The following is a 21,226-nucleotide window of genomic DNA, read 5'->3' on the forward strand; positions in this document are numbered from 1 at the left end:
CACCTTCTTGCAATAATAGCTTTATTGCGGTGGTCTGGAACTGAACCCGCAGTATCTCCGAGGTGTGCCTGTATAAGTAGAGTAGGGCCGGTGACCTTGATTTATGGATCATTTGCAGATAAAACATATCAAACGTGTGTTTTAATATTGAGGCAGTTGATATTATTTATTTGGTGACTCCCAACTTGATTCATGGTCCCTGGCACAAAGCTATGACTCTCCCCTATAATTTGACAGATACTTTTTATCTGACATTAAATAAGTTGGTCACCAGTGTAGAGGATAACTTAAAAGTGTAAAAAGGTGATGTTTACTATGAGACTACTTCTTTCTTTACTTACCTGCCAGATCTGGACTCAGGGTCTCATTTCTTCTTGCGTGGTTAATGCCAGTCCAAAAATAAAGTATCAGCTTAGGAACCACAGCTTACATTTTCAGTTAAAGTCCTTCCACCAGGTTCGAGAGCAACTGCAGACATGAGCTCAGGTCTTGGCTGGTCAGCCCTGCTTCAGCTTCAGTACTTTTTACATAATCCAGTTTGTTCTGCTGATAAGCAGGACCTCATGCTAGTTTTTATGTAGGTCTTTAGTTAAGGTTTGATACCTTTTAAGAAGCATCATTAATGAGAATACAAATTTTATGGTTTCTTGAAGAGATTAACATGTTATGTTGGGGATAAGTGGATTTAGTTTTAGTTTACAGAGGGACAAGATAGGCACTTCTTTCCATCTTCATCTGCTTCTCCTGATTCAAAAGGACCAGTCTAAAAGAAACTAAGGTTTATATACCTCTTAAAACTTGGCTAAAAGCTCACATCTTTTGTATAAGAGGTAGGATTGGATTTATGTCTTATTCTTCAGAAATCACACCATTAAACAGCCCTGTCCAGAAGTGTTCTCTTGCTTTGTTCTTGGAAAAATATTGAGAAGCCTGCAAACAGCTTGACTTTCCTAGCCCACTTCATAAATATAGCTCAGTGAAGTAAGATTTTTTTTTAAAGTTTATATCTTTGCATTTTTCTTGTTATAATTATAGTTGTCATAAATTAATCAGTCATATGTTTTAAATACCCTAAGTCCAAAACTTCATATCCCTTGGATTCTGTTGATTTTTTTAATGTGAAATATATTTTATTATATTTATGTTAATTATGTGCAGAACTACACATTTCTTCCAAAGGTCGTTACCTGCATCAGATACAAAAATATAAACAATTGTTTATTTACTAAGTAAAGTATTAAGTAGTAAGTGAAGTATTGGTGATTATTAATTAGAAAACAGTTATACTATGGTTCTATGTGCAAAACTGTAATGTACTTAGATGTTATTCTTGCTTTGGTGAAGAATTTCCATTTTATTCAATAGAATATTTTGGGTCACGCTATCCTGTTATACTCTTTTCACCTTGTGTGTGTGTGTATGAGAGTTCTGTCTTTTTTTGCCCTCTTTCTAAATTTTATTTCACTAAGCAATGTTTTAATATTTTAATTAAAAAATAATATTTAAAATTACTGCAAATATTTAACCATAAAATTCTTACCTCTCAATGATGAACTGAATTTATTAACAGAATTAAACTAAACCTAGAATTGTATAGAATTAATTTTACATTGTATCTTTGTTAAAATACCACATGAAACACATATTTGATGATGTAAGATTTATCTGCTCATTATGTAGGAATAGGGAATTAATTTAAAAGCTGAACTCTCTTTTGAATATGAGGGTAGATAGTTTGGGAGACCCTGTCCAGACACAGTTCTCCCACGGAGCCCTCTTGCTTCAGCGTCTTCTCTAACGCCAGGTTAACAGTGTTTTTGCTCCATCTTGCTTACAGAGTCAGCTGTCTTAATGAACTTAAGGTCCCGAAGAAGAAATTCACGTGTATAATTGAAAGTGTCACATCATTTTGTGACTTGTCAATTCCTGTTTTGTGCTCTATAGCAAATAGATCATCTTAATAACACCAGCTAACCGTTTAACGAGCATTGTAACTCGTTTGATTCTTACAAAAACCCTATAAGCTGGGATTTGAGCCGGTCTGGCTCCAGAGTCTTAACTGAATGCTATAAATGGTGACAGAGATGTAGATCAGCAGGCTGCCTCTTGGTGGTGGAATGTTTTCTACTAGGTTCTGAAGACAGCCTGTATAAACTTCACACTGTGGTGAATTATCAAGTTTACCACATTTACATTCATCACTCCTGATTTTTAAAAAAAAGTCCAGCTTGAACCAGTTTCGGATCAATAAGACATACATTCATGATCTTGTGCAAATTTATAATGACACTGAATTTGTTAGTAAAATGTTTTTCTAACATCTTTATAGGTTTCATGGCACATGAATTCCTATAGATTTTCTCTATGTCCATTTTGTAGCTTTTGTGGTAGTGTAAAAGTTTCCTCTTAAACTAGTGATGATTCTTGAGTTTGCATGCTACTGTCTTTTCATTAATGATTAGCACATTGATAGATTATCAATTGATATCATCTGCAAAATAATATGTCGTAAAGCAAATAATAAACAGTTTGACCATGTACAAAATCCCTTTAGCTCTGTGTATTGCCTGATATTGAGCAAAGTTATAGTAGAGAGACCAAGATTATTTTGTTTTTATTTTGAAAGGCCTACAGTATGCAGCCTTTCTCCAGGACAGCAACCCCAAACAAGGTGAACTAATTTTGCACTATGTTATTTTACTTTAATTCTGCTTTTTTAAAAATTAAATTTCTCTTTCTTTAGGCTAGCTTAGTTAACTCTTGCTAGAATTGTTCATTAAAACCATACTATCTTTACATTGCTTCTAGTTTTGGATTTTGTGCTCATAGGTTTGCTTTTTAAAAACTTTCTTGTATTGAAGTGGCATTTCACATATTATGATGTTGATCAGACTGAATGTAGAGTAGTTGCTGATTTCTGGTGAAATCCAGTGAAAATGAAAGCTTAGCTTTTTGGCATATATTATTGAGTATTAGTCAAAAGCACTGTATAAATGAATTCTGTTTACTAAAAGACAAAGCGTAGGCAACTCTACCTATAATAAACATGCTTATATCGTTTATACCTCAGAAAAATGTTTCCTGGATTCAGAATGTAGTAACTTTTGAACTTGACTTTTGCATGTTTTGTATATTCTAAACAGCTATTGCAGTGATTAGAAGAATGAACAGCACATACATTCCCAGCTCATACTTTCTTTTATATCAGATAAGAGTTAGTTGTATGCCATTATATAAACATATATCCAAATGTTTCTCTACTTTTACTTCATTTGAATTACACTTTCATTTCTATAATTTTTATGAAAAACTAGGTCTAGAATTAAACACCCCATTGAAGAAAGATCCGTTTTCATCCTCGTTTCATAGGTGGATGGGAGAAGGTAGGGATAGACGAAGGTAGGAGGTGATATGGGGAGGCTGGAGCTATGGACCAAACTTGTGTTCTCTTGCTTCCTTTTCTTAGTTAACCTAGTAACTATCATTTTGAGAATCACAGGAAGATGAATTAATGTAAAAAAATTCAAATGATGAAGAATGGCAGTTTCTTTTGTTAATAATGAGTATATATAAGCCACGAAAATCCTTTAAGATGTTTCTGAACAGATATGAGGAAAATATTCTGAAATCCTTTGTTTTAAACTTGGGAAGAGTTAATTAAAAAAAAATCTTATCTCCATTGAAACCTAGATCATCAATGATTTTTTGATACAAACATTGAAAGAGCTAAAATGCAGCTTACTTATGAGCTCTGTGAAAGGGGTACACCAATGATTGTTATTTTAGTACAGCCAGGCACCACAACTTACTGTGTCTCTGTGGCATCACTGTGTCAAACTTTTTGGGGGAGATTTTTTCCTACCATGCACAGATTAGGGTTTTCTGTCAAATCAGTATCTTACGATTTTTTAAGCAGTCTGACTGAAATTATTCATAGTAAATCTCCAGAGTTTATACATCTGCAGCAAATAACTAAAAATGGTCATGCTTTTTTCTTTATTACTTTGGTTGATAAAGACCGCCAATTTCTTACTAAAAAGCAAACCAAAAAGTTTACATTTTTGTAGAACTTACTAATGTACTTTAGCCATGACTCTGAATGTAGATTGGAAGGTGTGAATTTCAGAACAGTAGCAACTCCCTTCACTTTTGAAGGAGAGAGACGTAGCCTTCTCATATGGTCAAGCAGTAATACATTTGAACCTTAGGTGCCAGTGAGTCAGTGCTTACTAGACAAGTGCTCTATCGAAGCCAATTTATTGGGGGAGTTATTGATGTAAGAGGGAATGAAAAAGCTGCTCTCTCCCAGAAGCAGAGTAGACAATGATTTATAAAAAGAAAAATGATGGCAGAATCCAAGTTTGAAATTTCAAGATCCCCATTGGGAAGTGGCCTTGATAACACTAAATGTGGGTTTAACCCTTATTCATGTAACTACCACATCTACAAAAGAAGGTTGAGAATTAATCCATCACTCTTAACAGGGGTATTTTTTGATAAAAGCTAAGAGTGATATTTATGAAGAATGAATTCCAAATTAAGGGAGCTTACACTATTCTCCTGTTTGTGTTTAAATGGTACTGGCTGTACAAAAAAAAAGAGTGTAACAAAAAAGAAAACGTTGAAGAAACCTGTATACCTGCAGTTATGGTCTTTTATTTCCAGGAATAGTCCCAATAAGAAAATAAGCCTGCTTCCTTTTTTGTTTTTTTTTTTTTGTGGTAATGTCCTTTGGAGAATGTGATTAAACCTTTAGTTTCACATTTTCAATTTATTTTTCCAAATTCAACAGACCCTGAAAATTTGACAACCTATCAGAACATGGACATTCTGATTAATGGTTATTTTCAATAAAGCATCCAATACCATGGATGAGAAGATAAGAATAGTGAGCATCACCATTTATTACTATTCTCTCTGTTCCCAAAGTATGCTAAGTACTTAGTATATTTTTAAAAAATCAGAACAAAACAGAGGTTTGTTTATTTGAAATACTAAGTTATAGATCTTGCTTTGGGGTATTCCATTTACTGAAGAAATTATCCCATAGACGATATAAAAACGAAAGATAATGTTAGAACTGGGATTGGCTTTGGACTTATTTCATTTTGGACTGGTTTTGTTATCAGATCACCTTAAGATATTTCTGAATATTAATATGTTTAGGAGAGAATTAAAAATTTAAAGAAGCGAATTTCTAGGTATTTTTTCCCTCTTGTTTTAACACAGTAAATGTCTAAAATTGTTTATAATGCCTAACTTCTGATGGACTTTAGTTTCAATTTTGTTCTTAGTCATTGCAGATATTGACAAAATGTCATACGAAACTATTTTGTATTTTTTGTAGGACTGGGAAACAGAAAATCATGACTGGTATTGTTTTGAATGCCATTTGCCTGGAGAGGTGTTGATATGTGACCTGTGTTTTCGTGTGTATCATTCCAAGTGTTTGTCTGATGAGTACAGGCTTAGAGACAGCAGTAGTCACTGGCAGTGCCCAGTTTGCAGGGTGAGTACCTATGAGCTTTAATGTGCTGGTCAGAGGGGTGGAATTCATTAATAATAGCTGCACAAAGATATCCCAGGTGGTCTTGCCAGGTTAATGGATAAAGTACTGGAGGGTGGGGGTTATCTACTGCAATGTTGGTTAATGAACATAGAACACTCATAAATGAATATCACAGGACACATATTCAGGGTATGGATTTTAGAAAGTTTCAATCATGTAAAAATATACTCTTTTCTCTTACTTTACAATTCCCTCTGGATTGTGTGACTCTTTAATGGATAGCCTTTAGGAATCAAGAACCACTCTCCCATCCCAAGGTCTGTTCAGTCAGTCCTCTCTGCTTCTCAGAAAACACAGGTAGCAAAAGGCACATTGTTGGAAACGTTCTGTATCTACTTCCCATTTTATATCCATGTAATGTGGCCTTTATTTTTTGTCATATCATGGGTTAGTTTCTTTCTTTTATTTGGAGGGTGGAGGGATGGAACAGTTGTATATAAAGAATTCTACAAAATGAAATAGTCTGGTAGGTAAAATAGGTACTTCCCACAATTATTTTCATTCATATTATTTCCCCATTGAAAAGTATACATGGCTGTGCTTGTTGGTTGCAGATGTGGTATGTGTGTATATGAGTGATGTGAGATGCCTAAACACTACATTATGTATGGCATTGGTGGTGATCAGTAAAGAATTATTTGATTGGAACTTCTATTGTTTTGTACTTACAATTGTTAAGATACTTACTTGGAACCATGCAAATTGCCCAAATTACTCATGAGTCCTGTTGGTGAATATGTTTTATAATACTCATTTATTCGTCCAAAAAAAGTTTTGTCTTTATCTCCTCTTTCATATCAGCTAAAAATTTCCTGGCTCATTTGCCAGCACGATGAGCAAAGTACAGTGTTCATTCTAGTCTTCCCTTAGTGTCTGTGGGTTTGTATTACCTTGGTATGTTTCTTAACAGCACTGCTGTACATATTCAGTAGGCAGAAAAAAAAAAAAGACCATAGGGATTGCATTTTAAAAAATGTGTAATGATGACTTGTAATCAAATGCCTAAATGCTAGGTAAGTTGTGATAAATCCCTAGGTCTGAATAAATCAGTGTCAGGCCTCAAGGTATAGACCTCCTCTTTGAGGTCTGCAAGAATTATAATGGCTACAAGAAATCAGTGTTATTGGTCGTGTGGGAACTGCATTAATACTCATAATTTACTCTCATGGATTTTTGTTTTACCAGTAAATATATCCTGGTTTTTGGTAACAATTTACACTAGAGGAAGTAAAGAATTAATGAGATCTGAAGAACAAAAGCATTAATGTAGTGAAAATATAAAAGAGGTGTGGTCACTGATCAAATAATAAGGACTTAGGAAATACAATTCTGGACACACCTATGTCTTTATAGCCATAGCTTTTTAATATCTAATATTTAGTTCATATTCTCATAGTAAAGAATTTAAACAAAAACACTGGGATTTTTGAGGTTGGGTTAAACGTGATGGTAGATGTTTTATATTCCTTACATGAAGAATGGAAGTTGAACATTTATACCTTTGAAGAAAATGTGTAATACTTTCTCCATCAGAATTCACTATCAAGTAGTCAGATTCCATTTTCTAAATGTGTTTGCTCTACTCTTTGCTGATAAGATGAAAAATTTTAAGTTTCAGTGAGTTGCTGGCTCACACAGAAAAGTGATAGACAAAGTAGAACTTAGCCAATCCCATTCTGCCTTTCTCTTCTTTCCTTTGGTTTTCTTTTTGTCTTTGTCAGGCTAGATATTTTCACATTGTGATATAATTATGCTTACTGAAATGATGCTGAGTCAATAAAAAATTGTGATTCACATATTCCTTTCATAGACTGTGAGCTACTCTTTCATTAGACTCAAAAAGCCTGTGTCTGGGTTGGGGATGGTGAGTTTTAGCTTGAGCTTTAAAAATTCCAAAGAGATAGTTATTTCTATGTTAGATCTGTTCTATTTTTTAAATTGTTATGTTCAAGAAAAGGATAAGTGCTAACAGTTTCTTTCCTGAGAAAAGGGATAATAATAACCTTGAGATTCTAAGAGAATTTTAAATATCTTTTTTGGTTGGTTTTGGGTTAATTTATTTTTTTAAACGATGTGTCAAGACTTCCAGTAAAGCTGTTTTTAATAATCTAACGTGAGAGTAACTGACCAGATTTAAATATTCTTGGACTAAGAGAACTAAGTCTGTAGACTGAAACTTAAAAATTATGGTTCCAAGTCAGCGTAATGACTTCTCTACTTTTCTTTGAAATTAATGTTTGGAAAGAATATATATTAATTAGATTTACTAATGAAGAATTTTGAAGATAAGATGCGAGGGCCAAATTTCAGTACAGGATAGAAGCCAATCACTGCTATATAAAATTGAAGATGAAAACATTTTTAATACTTTATAGTGGTCAGAAGACTTGTTTTTATATAACCTCTGTCCCTTACAGCATTGAATAGGTTACCTCTCACCCAGCTGTGAGCTGTTACCAGATTCACTTCAGCTCAAGTAACTTTATATCATATATCTAATGAATTCCAAAATATCTTAAGAAGGCAATGATGGGAATTTTTCTTAATTTAGAATAGTTTTTTCAGTTTTCATAATAAATCTCAGAACCCTGAAGATATTTCTTTGGAATGTATGCCTTTCTAAACAATAATTAAACTATTGTTTTACAAGTACAGTAGATTGTTATTGAAATAGAGCCTATGAATATCAGATTAGCATTTTGCTTTGAAAAAAGTTCAAGTAATGTCCTGTTTCACACTCCTGTTACTGAGAACTCTTATTAATTGAAAATAAAAAAGAATTTTAAATTACTTTTTTAAAAGTTTACTGTAAAAAAAAATTCAAATAATTTAGAGGAGGATAAAGCAAAAAAATAAAATTCCCAGAAATGCAACTGCATCATAGGTGAATGTGCTCACAGACCTCTCTGTGCGCACATGCACATCCATTTGTATCCATCTGTGTAACTGGATGGATTGATGGCTTACATACACTGCTGGATCATAGCCAGTTTGCTTCCTCAACAATGTCCCAGACATCTTTTTTCTACAGTGTGAAAGGGCTTCCCTGATGCACATTTATGTTGTTTCCATGTGCTGTCTGACAAGCAACACTGCACTGAAACTCACCTGTCAGGGTGGGCGGGGGATGGGACACCAGTACCACCGTGTTTGGGATTGTGCCCCCCTTACACCTGGAAGAGCAGTCTGCTCATAATAATTTATTTCTGTATGAAACTGAAGTTTATATTTTGTTATATTTAGATATATTTGAATTTTATATTCCTGAAATAGCCATGAATTTTCCAGAAAAAAAATGAGAAAACCATAACTTTTAAGTGAAAATTGCTTTAGAGATTTTATTTGCCTAAAGGATATATCTTCTAAACAAAATGTAGTCAATTATATTTTTAAAAAAGAGAATTAATTTACATATGTCTACCTAATTCTGTTTGATTGCCTTCACAGGATAAATTCATTGAAGTGGAATTCTTAAAGGATAGGCACATTTCAGTTTGTGATTAAAAGAATCACCAAGTTGTCCTTCAGAAGATTATACCCATTTATACCAACATTGAAAGTATTCTCCAACTTTTTGTTACCAATTTGATAGGCTCCAAATGGATATCTCATTTTAATATTCCTTCATTTTCATTTATATGGTTTTCAGGTTACAGTCATTTTTTCCTTGATGCCGTAATTGCAGAAGGCAGGCCTGTGTGTGTGCACAAGACTGTGTGTGTGTGCGCGTGTGCCTGTGAGCATACGTGTATGCAATGTATGTCTGTGTGTGAATGTGTATGTGTGTATGCATGTCAGAGTTGTGTGTATACATGTGTGTATGCATTTGTGTGTCGTGTGTGTGCAGCTATGCATGTACATGTATGTGTGTGTGCGTGCATGCACGCACTGCACACTTGGTGGCCTCCAACCCTGCTGGTAAACATCATGGTACTGTTTGAATGATATCTACTCGGGTTTTTTAATACATGGGCAAGGTGACATCTTACAGGAAACCCTCAGACCACCCCCCAGGTTGGTGCCATGTTGCCTTTTAGATCATAGCTATCTGGTAGATCTTTCTATGGGCATGGAAGTGTTCTCTCTGTGCTGTCCAGTAGGAGCCACTGGGCATGTGTCTGTTGAGTACTTGAATGTGGCTTGGAGACCCAGGAACTGGATTTCAGTTTGGCACATGTGGCTTATGGCTACTTACTGTATTAGACAGTGCAGTGTTATAGCTGCATATCTAAATGCCTGTAGTACTCCAAGAGAAACATTTTGGTATAAAATGTCAGCCTCATGAGTGGCCTGGCATTTGTTCTCCCCATCAAGCCATAGTTACGACTTGGAAGAATTCTAAAGGAAGGTTATAAACCAGCTTGCGCCCTGCCGCCCCTCCTCTGCACAGCAGATCGTACAGCAAGCACTGCATTGTGGCTGTGTAAGTTACAGTGTGGTGTAATGTAATGTATAGTGCACAGATCAATGGCTACAGTATTTGATAGTGCTGTGTTTGCTATTAAGCTGGTACTTCCCAAAAATCAGATCAACTGCAGGGGAAACTGTATAGCAAAACAAAATAGTTGGCACTTTCCAGGCTAACAATTCTGAGACAATAGTATTTTGAAAGGTCCCTATTTCCTCCATCCTCTTTTAATACGTTCATGTTCCTTACATAAATGAATTTTGTTTTTATAACTTTAAGGAGTTGTAGATTCATGTTACTGCTTTCAAATTCAGATAAATGAAAATTTTATGTTAGGACTAAAATCTGTCATTAGGGAGCAGAATGGAGGGCTCTGAACTGTGCTCCCATGGAAAGTACTAGAATGGGAAGTCTGCAGTGACCTCCTTGCCTCCTTTTCCGTATTTGGTCCACTGTGCTGCTCCAGTGAAATCCATCCAAAGATTTTTTTTTTTTTTACTGAGGTATAGTTGACATACATATTATGTGTTTCAGGTGTACAACATAGTGATTCACAATTTTTAGAAGTTATATTCCATTTAGTTATTATAAATATTGGCTATATTTCCTGTGTTGTACTAAATATCCTTGTAGCTTATTTATTTTATGCATTGTAGTTTGTACCTCTTATTCCCTTACCCATATCTTAGGCTTTTATAATTGTCTTATAATATAAAAATGTTGTATTACTATTTATATCCTTAACATCTTTGATTCACTTTACATCCCATTTATGATGCACTTGTCGTGACTTATATATGAAGGGATCAACTTAAGTCACAAAAGAAAAAATACCATTCAAAGTGTTGGATAGGGGATATATTATTCCAGTATGTCTTTAAAACTATAAAATACTCATCTGCCCACAAATGTTTCATATGGTATTTTTCTCTGTTTAAGGGTCACAAACTTTAAAATTTGTGTTAATGTACAAATGTATGGTGAATCAACTTAGCCTACTAATAAAATACAGAAACACAAGAAAATGTAGATAAGAAAATGAAGAAGAATTTATATGGGAGAATTTTACTTATTTAAGAATACTTTGGTTCTACATCTAATCCGCAAAGCTCTCCCAAATTTGCAGTGCCTGATTCTCTGATGCTTGACTAGTAGGCCATCTAAGGAGATCCGAGGAAGGGAGCTACACTAGTAAGAATTATTCCTAAAATCTCCCTACTACTGCACCTTCTCCTTAAAATATTTAGAATGAAGATGTCTATTTTACAGGCAACTTAATAGATATATACAGAAAGAAGTCTATAGAAAGCATTTAAAATTAACTTTTAGATTGGATGTTAATCCCCAGGTACTATATGTTTTTTTCACATGGGGTGTAGTATACTCGTTAGACAGCTACTGAAAACAAGGGAATTTAACTGTTTACTAAAACTAAACCAAGACTGAGTTGCTATTTAGGAGGTCACCATGGGTACATACTGACTTGTCACTGTTAACTTAGTTCTGGGTAAGTTATATTTGAGTCATTTGTACTGTGACTCCTGATGAAAGCTATTTCTTGAAACTGGAGATAGAAATTTACTTCTGAATTCATTTTTCATTCTTTTGGGTATGTAGGCAGTATAGTTTTTTTAAATCTCAAAATTAAGGAGAATTCTCATTTAATGTTCAGAGTGAAACAGGACAAAATGTGAAACGAAAATATTTTGAACGTATATTCTTTATGTATCTACTGTGAAACTGTATTCTTGCTTTCTGATTAGTCTTCCTTTTTTAATGTGGGAAGTTTATTAATATTTTCACCCTGAAAGTAAGTACTTTTACCTTCAAGATACATATTATCAATTCTGGAGTAGAGATTTGATTTTTAAATAAAATAGAAGAAGCGTTTTTTAAAAATGTAGACAATCATAGTATTGAAAGCTACGAATGAACATTAATCAAATTTTTTTTTACAATTTTTAAAGACAATGGGGTCTTATTTTTATACTCACAAAAGTAGAAAATTAATTTTTAAGAAGATCTTTGTCTGAACCAATTACTTTATAAGGCAGTTTTGGTATTCATTCCTGGCTTTACTAGAGGAAAAAGTAATGGGAACATTGATAAAGGATTTTTTTTTTGCGGTACGTGGGCCTCTCACTGTTGTGGTCTCTCCCGTTGCGGAGCACAGGCTCCGGACGCGCAGGCTCAGCGGCCATGGTGCACAGGCCCAGCCGCTCCGCAGCATGTGGGATCTTCCCGGACCGGGGCACGAACCCGTGTCCCCTGCATCGGCAGGCGGACTCTCAACCACTGCGCCACCAGGGAAGCCCTGATAAAGGATTTTTAAAATTGGATCTAGGATATAAAATTGTAAAATCTCATGTATTGTTATATAAGCTCTTTATAAAACTACCTGGAGCCAAGCAAGAAAGAAAAAATCCACACTTTCTACATTGCCTCCCCATGATGAATTTAACAAGTTACAGTCAGAAGGTGTTGGATGTGAGTGTGAAATGTTTGGGGTGTATTCTGTCCTTGAGATGTATCTTTTTAGTGGCTTTTAAAAAATGTTAATTGAGCTTTATCTTTTATTTTTAGCTATAAGGGATTAAAGAGATAATAGTTGGACTGGTTCCTACATCAAGGTGGTTACAACTTAATCTAGATAAGTGTTTCCAGTATTGATGTACTGAAAATATGTACAAAGTGCGCACAATTTCCTTTTATTGTCTCTGCAGGTGATGAGGCCGGAGAGGAAGGGGTGGAGAGGTAGGAGTGGGGAGGTAGGGAAGGAGTGGGGAGGTAGGTAGTGTAATGTTGCCTGGTTGTCAGCCTCATTAAGCAGAGAACATATGATACTCATTCCGCGACCCCAGAACAGAGACATGTAAGTTATTTTCAGAAGAGAGAATGGAAAGGTTTACTCCATTGAAGAATCCGTCCTCCCTCTGCCTTTTGAATCTTGTTCTTTCTTTAAAGACTAGTGTTGGTAGAAGATGGAAGGAACAAGGAGACACAACCTGTGTTCTATGAACTTTTTCGAATGTCCCTTTTCTATTCTTAAATCTCTGTAATCTGCTGCAAAACAACTTAAAATTATGTCCAAAAGTAAATTTAATTTTGAATGATAAAATTCCTGACATAACAAGAATAACATAACACCCTTCTCTCTATAGCTAGTATTATAGCAATTTCTATGTGGATGTAGTGGATATAGAAATATTCCATGTTTTCACAATACCAGTCAGTTGTGTGACTTGTGGAATTAATTTGAGACTATACTTTAATAGTTGGTAAGTCACCCTGGACTGGCAGATACAAAGCTGATTATATCATCTGAACTTAGTCAAAACCTCCCAACCTCAATCAGAGAGCAAAGAGTTGACTCTGTTAAAATTAATAAATATAGATACAGCTGAAGTAGCATTCAGTGCTGTTTTGTGAATCTCCATGAAGAAGTTTGGAAACCCTGTGCGTTAGTGATTCAGTAGGAGCAACTTCTCAAGTAGAGAGTGCTTGGGAGTAGAGTCATGTTTGCCAACACACTCCAAGAATCCACCTCAACATGTTCTTTGTGGTTTGAATTATCCTCCAAGTTCAACTTTTACCTATGAGTAAGAAGGCATATTTGTGACAGCCTAGGGGAGATATTTAAACTTAAGTTACTTTAACTTAAGTTTAAAAAAAAAAAAACTAGTGCCAGAAACTCAAGTGCAAATGATTGTTGCTGGACTGACCATGGGAGATGTAGGACGGAGCTATAGGGAGTCATGCACTCCTAATGCAGAAGTGTTTAACCAAGTTCCTACCCTGGTGCTGGCAGCAGGTGTGGTGTTCTGTTCTTCTGCTCTTGTTGAGGAGACTTAATTTCAGTGTGTCAGTACTGGGGGTGAACAAGACTGAACATTGGTATATTTTTAGAAGACTGTGCTAGAAAGTGATTGTCATTGAGGGACTGCTGGGGTCCCAGTGGTACAGAGGAGAAATAAATAGTAGGGCTTGGGGCCACTCCCACCAGACCAGCTCTACTGTTAAAATCTCAGATATTGGGTTTCTTATAAATTCTTTGATTCCTTTGTATTCCAGCATTACAAGTGGTTATAGAGAATATTGCAGAGCCCCTGATTTCCTTAACATAGGCAATTTAGGTGCAGCTAAAATTCATTGGGATTCATTTCTATTCTGTGATTGCAGATAGTTATGGAGGAGAGCTTGGAGCTTCCTGGTTCCTCTGACAATATAGGTAATTTATATGCAGACTAGTGTTTCTCCAATAAGCCCCAGAGACCATCTGTGGCAGAATTACTGGATGTGCCCGTTTAGAACGCATCCTTGGGGTTGGGGCTCAGGAGTCCTGCACGCTCACTAGCATCCAGTGAGCCTCTGATTGTCAGAGGACATCAGCCATGTTTAGGTGTCATCTGACAGTGAAATGGTACATTAACAAAATGGTTTATGGTGGCTTGAATGTGCTAACACAGCTTGGGTGTGAATAAGTATTTCACATTTTGGAAGGATCTTGTATTGTTGAGTTCAACTACATGGAATGTTTTTTTCTAGTAGGCAATGAAGTTGGTTAGTAATGACTGCCATTAGGTCAATTCAACTAGTATTTATTGAGTATTTACTATTTGACAGATACTGTACGAGGCCCTGGCAAAAGAACACTGAACTAAACCATCATGGGACCCTGCTGTCATAGAACTTATAGTCCAGGGGTTGGCAAACTACGACCCATGGGCCAAATCAAGCCCACCACCTGTTTTTGTACTGCTCATGAGCTGAGGGCGGGTTTTCTACTTTCAAATGGTTGAAGAAAAAGAGAAATAATATTTTGTGACATGTGAAGATTATAAGAAATTAAAATTTCAGTATCTACACGTTTTATTGGAACACAGCCCTGTTCATGGAATGCATGCATTATTTATAGCTGTCTTCTCACCACAATGGCAGGGCTGAGTAGTCGAGACAGCCACTAACTGTCCTCAAAGCCTAAAATAGTTACCATCTGGCCCTTCACAGAAGTTTGCCTGCCTCTGGTCCAGCCTGCTGTGGGAAGAACATTTTGGGTGTTGGGAATCCCCAGGAAAGTGGGAAGCCCTTGTTAATAACAGACTTGGGAGCTTGGATTTGGTGTGGTGGGCAGCACAGATATATTATCTGAGGAAAAGACCCCTGGATTTCTGATTTTACACTTCTTTTTTTCTTTTGGATACTTGGTGTATAGAAGTGGTATTTCCAGAAGTTAATTCTCTGCTAAAATATGTTTCTACAACTGAAGTGCCCTATGTTTCTAGGGCACATTGAAAATTCCAGACTATTCAGTCCTGAATGTTCCTTCAAATAATGGTGCTTGGGCATCATTATCAATAATCAGCTGTGGATAAACCTTGACAGGATCAAAACTTGTTCCTACCTGCTTCCAGCCAAAAAACACTGTAAGGCACTGAGCATGGCTGAATTACTTTATTCATGTTTTGTCTTGTGGTATCTACCTAGACTCATTTGATTTGCTATAATCCAGCAATTATTGTAACTGGCTTAAGAATTCCTTACTCAAGAAGATATTCAAGATTTTCTATTATTTTTCCCTTAAAGGGAAGCAGCCCCTCGGTTATCTGTAATATACCTAAGTGCATCTTAGGTTAGTGGATGTCTTATCCACCTCTGTAACACAGCTTTGGCCATGTGATTTCTGTTGTCTAACAATGGTTGCAGCAACTTTGGGCATGTAATAGGAAGTTTCGCTCTTTATTATTTGTAGATATTGACCAAAGTCACTCCTGTATGCTGCCAGGTGATATGGGCAGTTACCAACACTTACTGGGCTTCACTCTGCTGGATCCTGAGCTGTCACTCTTATAAAAAGGCCTTTACTGAGGAGTTCTGAGGTCTGCAAAGCAGTTCTTCAAAGTCTGAGAAAGAATTGGATCTGAAATAATCTGCAGATTTTATACAGCACTATTTTTCTGTTTTTCTTACCTTGTTGTCAAGAGCTATCTGCTTAGTTATGTTACAAGCAGAATGGTGTTTACCTTAGAAGCTACCTCTTTCATTTCTCTTATAGTGGCTTTTTTCAAGCCACGCCAATGTCCTGGTTTGGCCGACAGGCACTAACTCTGCTGTGACTGTCACATAAGGCAGCTCACAACATGCTAACTAAGATGTCCTTAGAAGTCTTAGGGTGCAGCCCTGGACGGAGCTGTGTGCTCTGTTGATTTCCTTTGTGAAATACCAACTCTCTAAATCATAACCAGAAAGTGTTAAAAAGAAAGCCCACAAGTTTAGCAAATGTGAAAGCGTCTTATAACAAGTGCTTCGTCCCTACAAATTGTTGAAAGAGATTTTGCATCTGTTCAGGGTCTTCTCTTTTGTTTGCTTCCCTTCTCTGAGCAAGTGCCTCAGCCTGCACGTGTGGGAAGTGGGCTCCCCCAGCCTCCTGGATACACCTACCAACTGGAGTGTTCACACGCACTTCAGTTCTTGCCCTACATCTTCAGTAGAATCCCATATCTGTCACCAGAAAAGATGTATTGGGTAGCAAGTAAAAAAATAAGTAACACAGAGGCTTTCAAAAAAATAATCCTCCTTGGATAGGAAACTTCTTTTGGTGACTCCTGTACAGCCAGAATGATTGAAGTTTCTAATACGTTAACTGAAGAGAACCAACAAATAGTTGAAACGTAAGAGAGGTGCCTTTCTGTTAGTGTGAGCAAGTAGACAGAGAGGCTTCTAGATCTGGTGTCACTTTAGAAGCCAGCTTCGCAGCTCTGCCTCTTGACTGTTCTCGGGACAGCAGCAGAGGTGAGTTGGGCCACTGCATGTGTTTGTGTAAGGAAACAGCCTCTCTTATGTTGCTGTGCAGTGGTTCTCAGTCGGGACTGCCTGGGAGAAATACCTGGGGTGTTAGGACTGCCAGTGCCCAGGCTCCTCTGTAAACCAGTGTCAGCACCATCTCTGGGTGGCACCTAGACAGTGGTGGCTTTTTCCTTGGAGGTAAAATTTACATTGCAGTGATTTGCACAAGTCTTTAATATGCCACTTGAGAAATAGACCAATGCACACATAGCTGTGTACCCAAGTCCCACCGACATGACCATTGAATCCCACCCCATACGAGATGGGCGTTACTGTCATTAGTGTCCGTCAGATAAGTTGTTCCTGTTCCAGAACTTTGTATAAATGGACATTGGTGTTTTTTTAAAGGCTTTCCCAGGCGGTTCTAATGCACAACCAGAGGTGATCAGCACTGAAGTGGGCTGCCTAAATCTGGGTGGCACTTTATAAAATGTGTAGGGGACTTTCTAGGTAGTAATATTTTGCCAGAGTTGGAGCCGTGAAGGGTGGGGGTGGGTCACATCCATTTAGCCACAGAAAGTCATCCATCCCCCTTGTTTCCTTTTACATTTTGCTGAAATATAGTCACTTTCCTAAGCGTATATCACCACTTTCAGTTGCACACTGAAGAGGAGAGATACTCTAGCATCTTACTCTAAGCAAATTTAAACATGATACAAAATCAGATTTTTATCCTCTAATTTATCATTTATTATATAGTTTTGTAAAATTAAGGCCCTCGGCCTGAACTCTGTACATTTGGAGTCTTCCCAGAAAGAAGTGTTGCTGCACATGGTTATGCTAAATTAGCAATTAATCTAGAAATGTTTAAACAGGTGAAACCAAAGTAAAAGCATTCTGAGAGCACGTAATACCCATGTATTTTGTAGATTCTCTATGGAAAGGAAATAGGAACTGAAAATAGACCTTCATTTAAACAGGGGAATTACATGAACAATGTAATGCACAGTTACCTAAACTTAAGCAAAGTAAAATAGGGTTTTCCCTACTGTTTCAAAAAGTTTCAATATTTTTTTATTTCAAAGAAAGAACCAGTTGGTTAGGATATTTTAGCTATACAGGCATACCTCGGAGGTATTGCAGATTTGGTTCCAGACCACAACGGTAAAGCAAATATCACAATCAAGTTAGTTGCACAAACTAGTTGGTTTCTGGATGTACATAGAAGTTATGTTTAAACTAGTAAGTATGCAATAGCATTATGTCAAAAAAGGTACATACCTTAATTAAAAAGTACTTCATCGCTAAAAAATGCTAACCATCGTCTGAGCCTTCAGCGAGTCATAATCGTTTCACAATAGTAACATCAAAGATCATTGATCAAAGATCACTGTGACAAATATAATAATATAGTAATATTGAAAAAGTCTGAAATACTATGAGAATTACTACATGTGACCTAGTGACACTAAGTGAGCGAATGCTGTCGGAAAAAGGGCGCCAATAGACTTGCTCAATGCAGGGTTGCCACAAACCTTCAATTTGTAAAAATCACAGTATCTGCGAAGTGCAATAAAACGAGGTATGCCTGTAGAGATATTCTGATTCTAGCACTGCATAAATTTCACCCACAGAGAAACATTGAATTGCTTTATTTTCTAAGGCTCTAAAACCAAAAGGAGTTGGATTCTAACTAACAGTGAAGTACTTCGTAGGTTGATGTTGAGAGTGCAGAAATGAGAAAAAAATATTACTGTGCATGTGTAGAATACACAGCAGCCCTGGAGACAGGGCAGCCATGTTGCAGGGGATGCAGTGAGCACCCATCCCCACCGTCACCTCTCAAGTGACTGCAGATGTCCCAGCACTAGTGGACATCGGCTTCAAGAGCACTCATTGCCTGGTTGAGCTCGAGGTATTCAATGGGAGACCCAGAGAGGAGAGTGTTCCCACCCTGCTTAGTTTGGCACAATTTTTAGTGAGCATTAAAGTAATATTTCAGCACTACATACAGTGCTGGTTGTATATTTCACCTGAATAATATGTTACCTATTGAAAGAACCATGACCCCACAGATAGTATTACAAGACTTCTAATCTGATGTAGGTTGCTGTTATACCTGAGTTTATACACAGTTGTATGATTTAATGACCAGAATGATATTTGGGATCTGCAGTGTTGGTAGTCCTCCCAAAATATTTCCGAGTTGGCATGATAGAGCATGTAGTTGGAAGCATTTGGCTTTTTTGTCTGTTTGTTTTTGGCCATGCCATGCGGCTTGCAGGATCTCAGTTCCCCAACCACGGATTGAACCCGGGCCACGGCAGTGAAAGCCCGGAATCCTAACCATTAGGCCACCAGGAAACTCCCTGGAAGCATTTGTTTTTATTCTCCTCTCTTTTTAAGGGAATATAGGTTTCCCAGGAGGTGAGGAAAAAGCCTTCTTGGCCTTCTTACCCTTTCTTCCCTATATCCAGTAGCTCATCAAGCTGTTTAGTATAGAAAGCAGTGCTTGGAGGGATGGCCGTGCTAGCAAGAATGTTTACACAAAAGCATTAATAGCTGACTGTGTTTCAGATCCACTGTTTTACTCTGGCTTACAGGAGGGAGCAGTTAATAGTTCTCATGTGTTTGTGTGCCTGGGACTCACTGGGGATTTTGTTTAAAATGAGAATTTACAAGCTACATCAAAGTCCCTTTCCCCAGAGATTATAAAACCTGGGGTTCAGGAAATGTCATTGCATTTTAAACTCCACATCTACACCATTGGTACTTGGTCTTGGCCAGATGTCACAACCACCTGAGGAACTAACAGTGAATGAATGAACTTTCCCTTAGAAATTCCAATTCAGATGCTCAGGGGTGGAGCCCAGCTGCATTTTATGGGAGTCCACCAGTGTATCTGAGGTATGGCCGGGGTTGAGAAAAACTGCTCCATAATAAAACTGCACAGGTCATAGAATAAAGCTGAGTAAGGAGAGCACTGACTGCATTGCCAAAGAATCCAGGTGAGGAGGAAGGGAGGGGATCATGTCAAACATGAAGTGTATGAAAGTAAGTCTCCAGCTCAGAAAACAGTTTTCCACTTGTTATGCAGATATTTTAATGTTGTGTATGTATAATCAGTTTGCTTAAGCCATAGCTAAGTTTTCTCATTTACATGAGAAAGTTTTGCTCCTTCTTCCATTGTACTTAGGATATTGAGATGACTTCCTGTGTATAAAATTCTTTTGGGAGTAAGTAATAATACCACTGGGTAGAGACTCATAATGTAGCGGCCTGAAAAAGTTAAAGCGTCTATTAGATAGTGGCCCAAACCTACTCAGTCCTCTGCAGTGCAGTCTACTTGTGGTCCAGTGTCTGTCATGGTATATTAACCTTGACTAGGGAAACGGGAACATTGGTCCTTGTTTCCTAGCTGTCTAGAAATGACATAAAAGTTAAAAAATCCTGTCTTTTTTTCTTCATGTAAAGTTAATTTTCTGAGAGATAAATTAAGGAACCTAATTAGCTTTTAGGCAAGACTAACAGAAATTGGAGTTATTACTGAAGAGATCTGTGACACTTTAGAATAGTTATGTAGATGTGTGTGCTGCAGTGTATGTAATTCCTTTGTGACAGACATTTAATAATCTTTTTAACAGAGAATAATGTTATGTTGAAATTCACCATTCAATATTGCTATTTTAAAATATTCCCTAAAGGATTTCAGCCATTAATGTTTTTTAATAAAATAAGTGATTCTACATTATATCATTATTATATCATTATTGTTATTATTTCTTTTCATCTGAAAATTGGTTGAAGTTTTAAACATCAAGAAAAGAAAAAAATGCATAGTTCTCTAAGTTATTATGTCAAGGACAGTATAATATTTTCCGATTCTTACCTTGTTAAATGCTGTTTTTGGTATGCAAATTTTGAAGATTTCTCGGCATCAGATAATGTTGGAAATAGTACATCTTTTAAGAAAATCTTCGCACACTATAATCTTTTATATAAGAGACATCTTTTACAAGAATATAGACTTATAAATGATCAGATTTTATCTTGGCCTTTTCTATCTTCAACAGAGCATCAAGAAGAAAAATACGAACAAGCAGGAGATGAGTACGTACCTGAGGTTCATCGTCTCCCGCATGAAGGAGAGGGTGAGTCCTGTAAGGGTGGCTCTCAGAATCGCCCAGAATATATTTCACTCTGGCTTACTCCTTAAAAGTTAGTGACTGACAAGGAACAAATATGCATAGAGCAGTATGAGGGGTGGAAACCACTGCTGTCCCGTTTCTTTTGTGCAGTAAATAGTTCTATAAAAGGCTTTTAAATTTGTTTTGTCTTTGTTTTCAACTCAGGCATTTCTTTAGCTGTATTAGATTAGAAACATTTATATTTTAAAATTCCATTTATCAGAGTGAACATTTTCATTGATAATTAGTGTTTAAAATGAAATTGAATTTTCCAAAATA

General features: G+C 36.6%; 1 protein-coding gene across 12 annotated transcripts in view; it reads left to right on the plus strand.

The window, feature by feature from the left end:
• ZMYND11 (zinc finger MYND-type containing 11) overlaps positions 1 to 21,226 on the plus strand; it is a 137,095-nt gene that overhangs the window by 86,636 nt on the left and 29,233 nt on the right. For 8 of the 12 annotated variants that reach the window (XM_082842306.1, XM_082842305.1, XM_082842300.1 and 5 more), the window contains 3 exons: positions 2,627 to 2,671; positions 5,348 to 5,509; positions 20,834 to 20,911. In XM_082842306.1, coding sequence (XP_082698432.1) covers positions 2,627 to 2,671; positions 5,348 to 5,509; positions 20,834 to 20,911 — 285 coding nt within the window. The remainder of the gene's footprint in view (positions 1 to 2,626; positions 2,672 to 5,347; positions 5,510 to 20,833; positions 20,912 to 21,226) is intronic. The other 4 variants (XM_082842309.1, XM_082842308.1, XM_082842302.1 and 1 more) reach the window with 2 other exon arrangements.

This window comes from Leucopleurus acutus, assembly GCF_964270905.1.
Source record: "Leucopleurus acutus genome assembly, chromosome: 1".
NCBI lineage: Eukaryota > Metazoa > Chordata > Mammalia > Artiodactyla > Delphinidae > Leucopleurus > Leucopleurus acutus.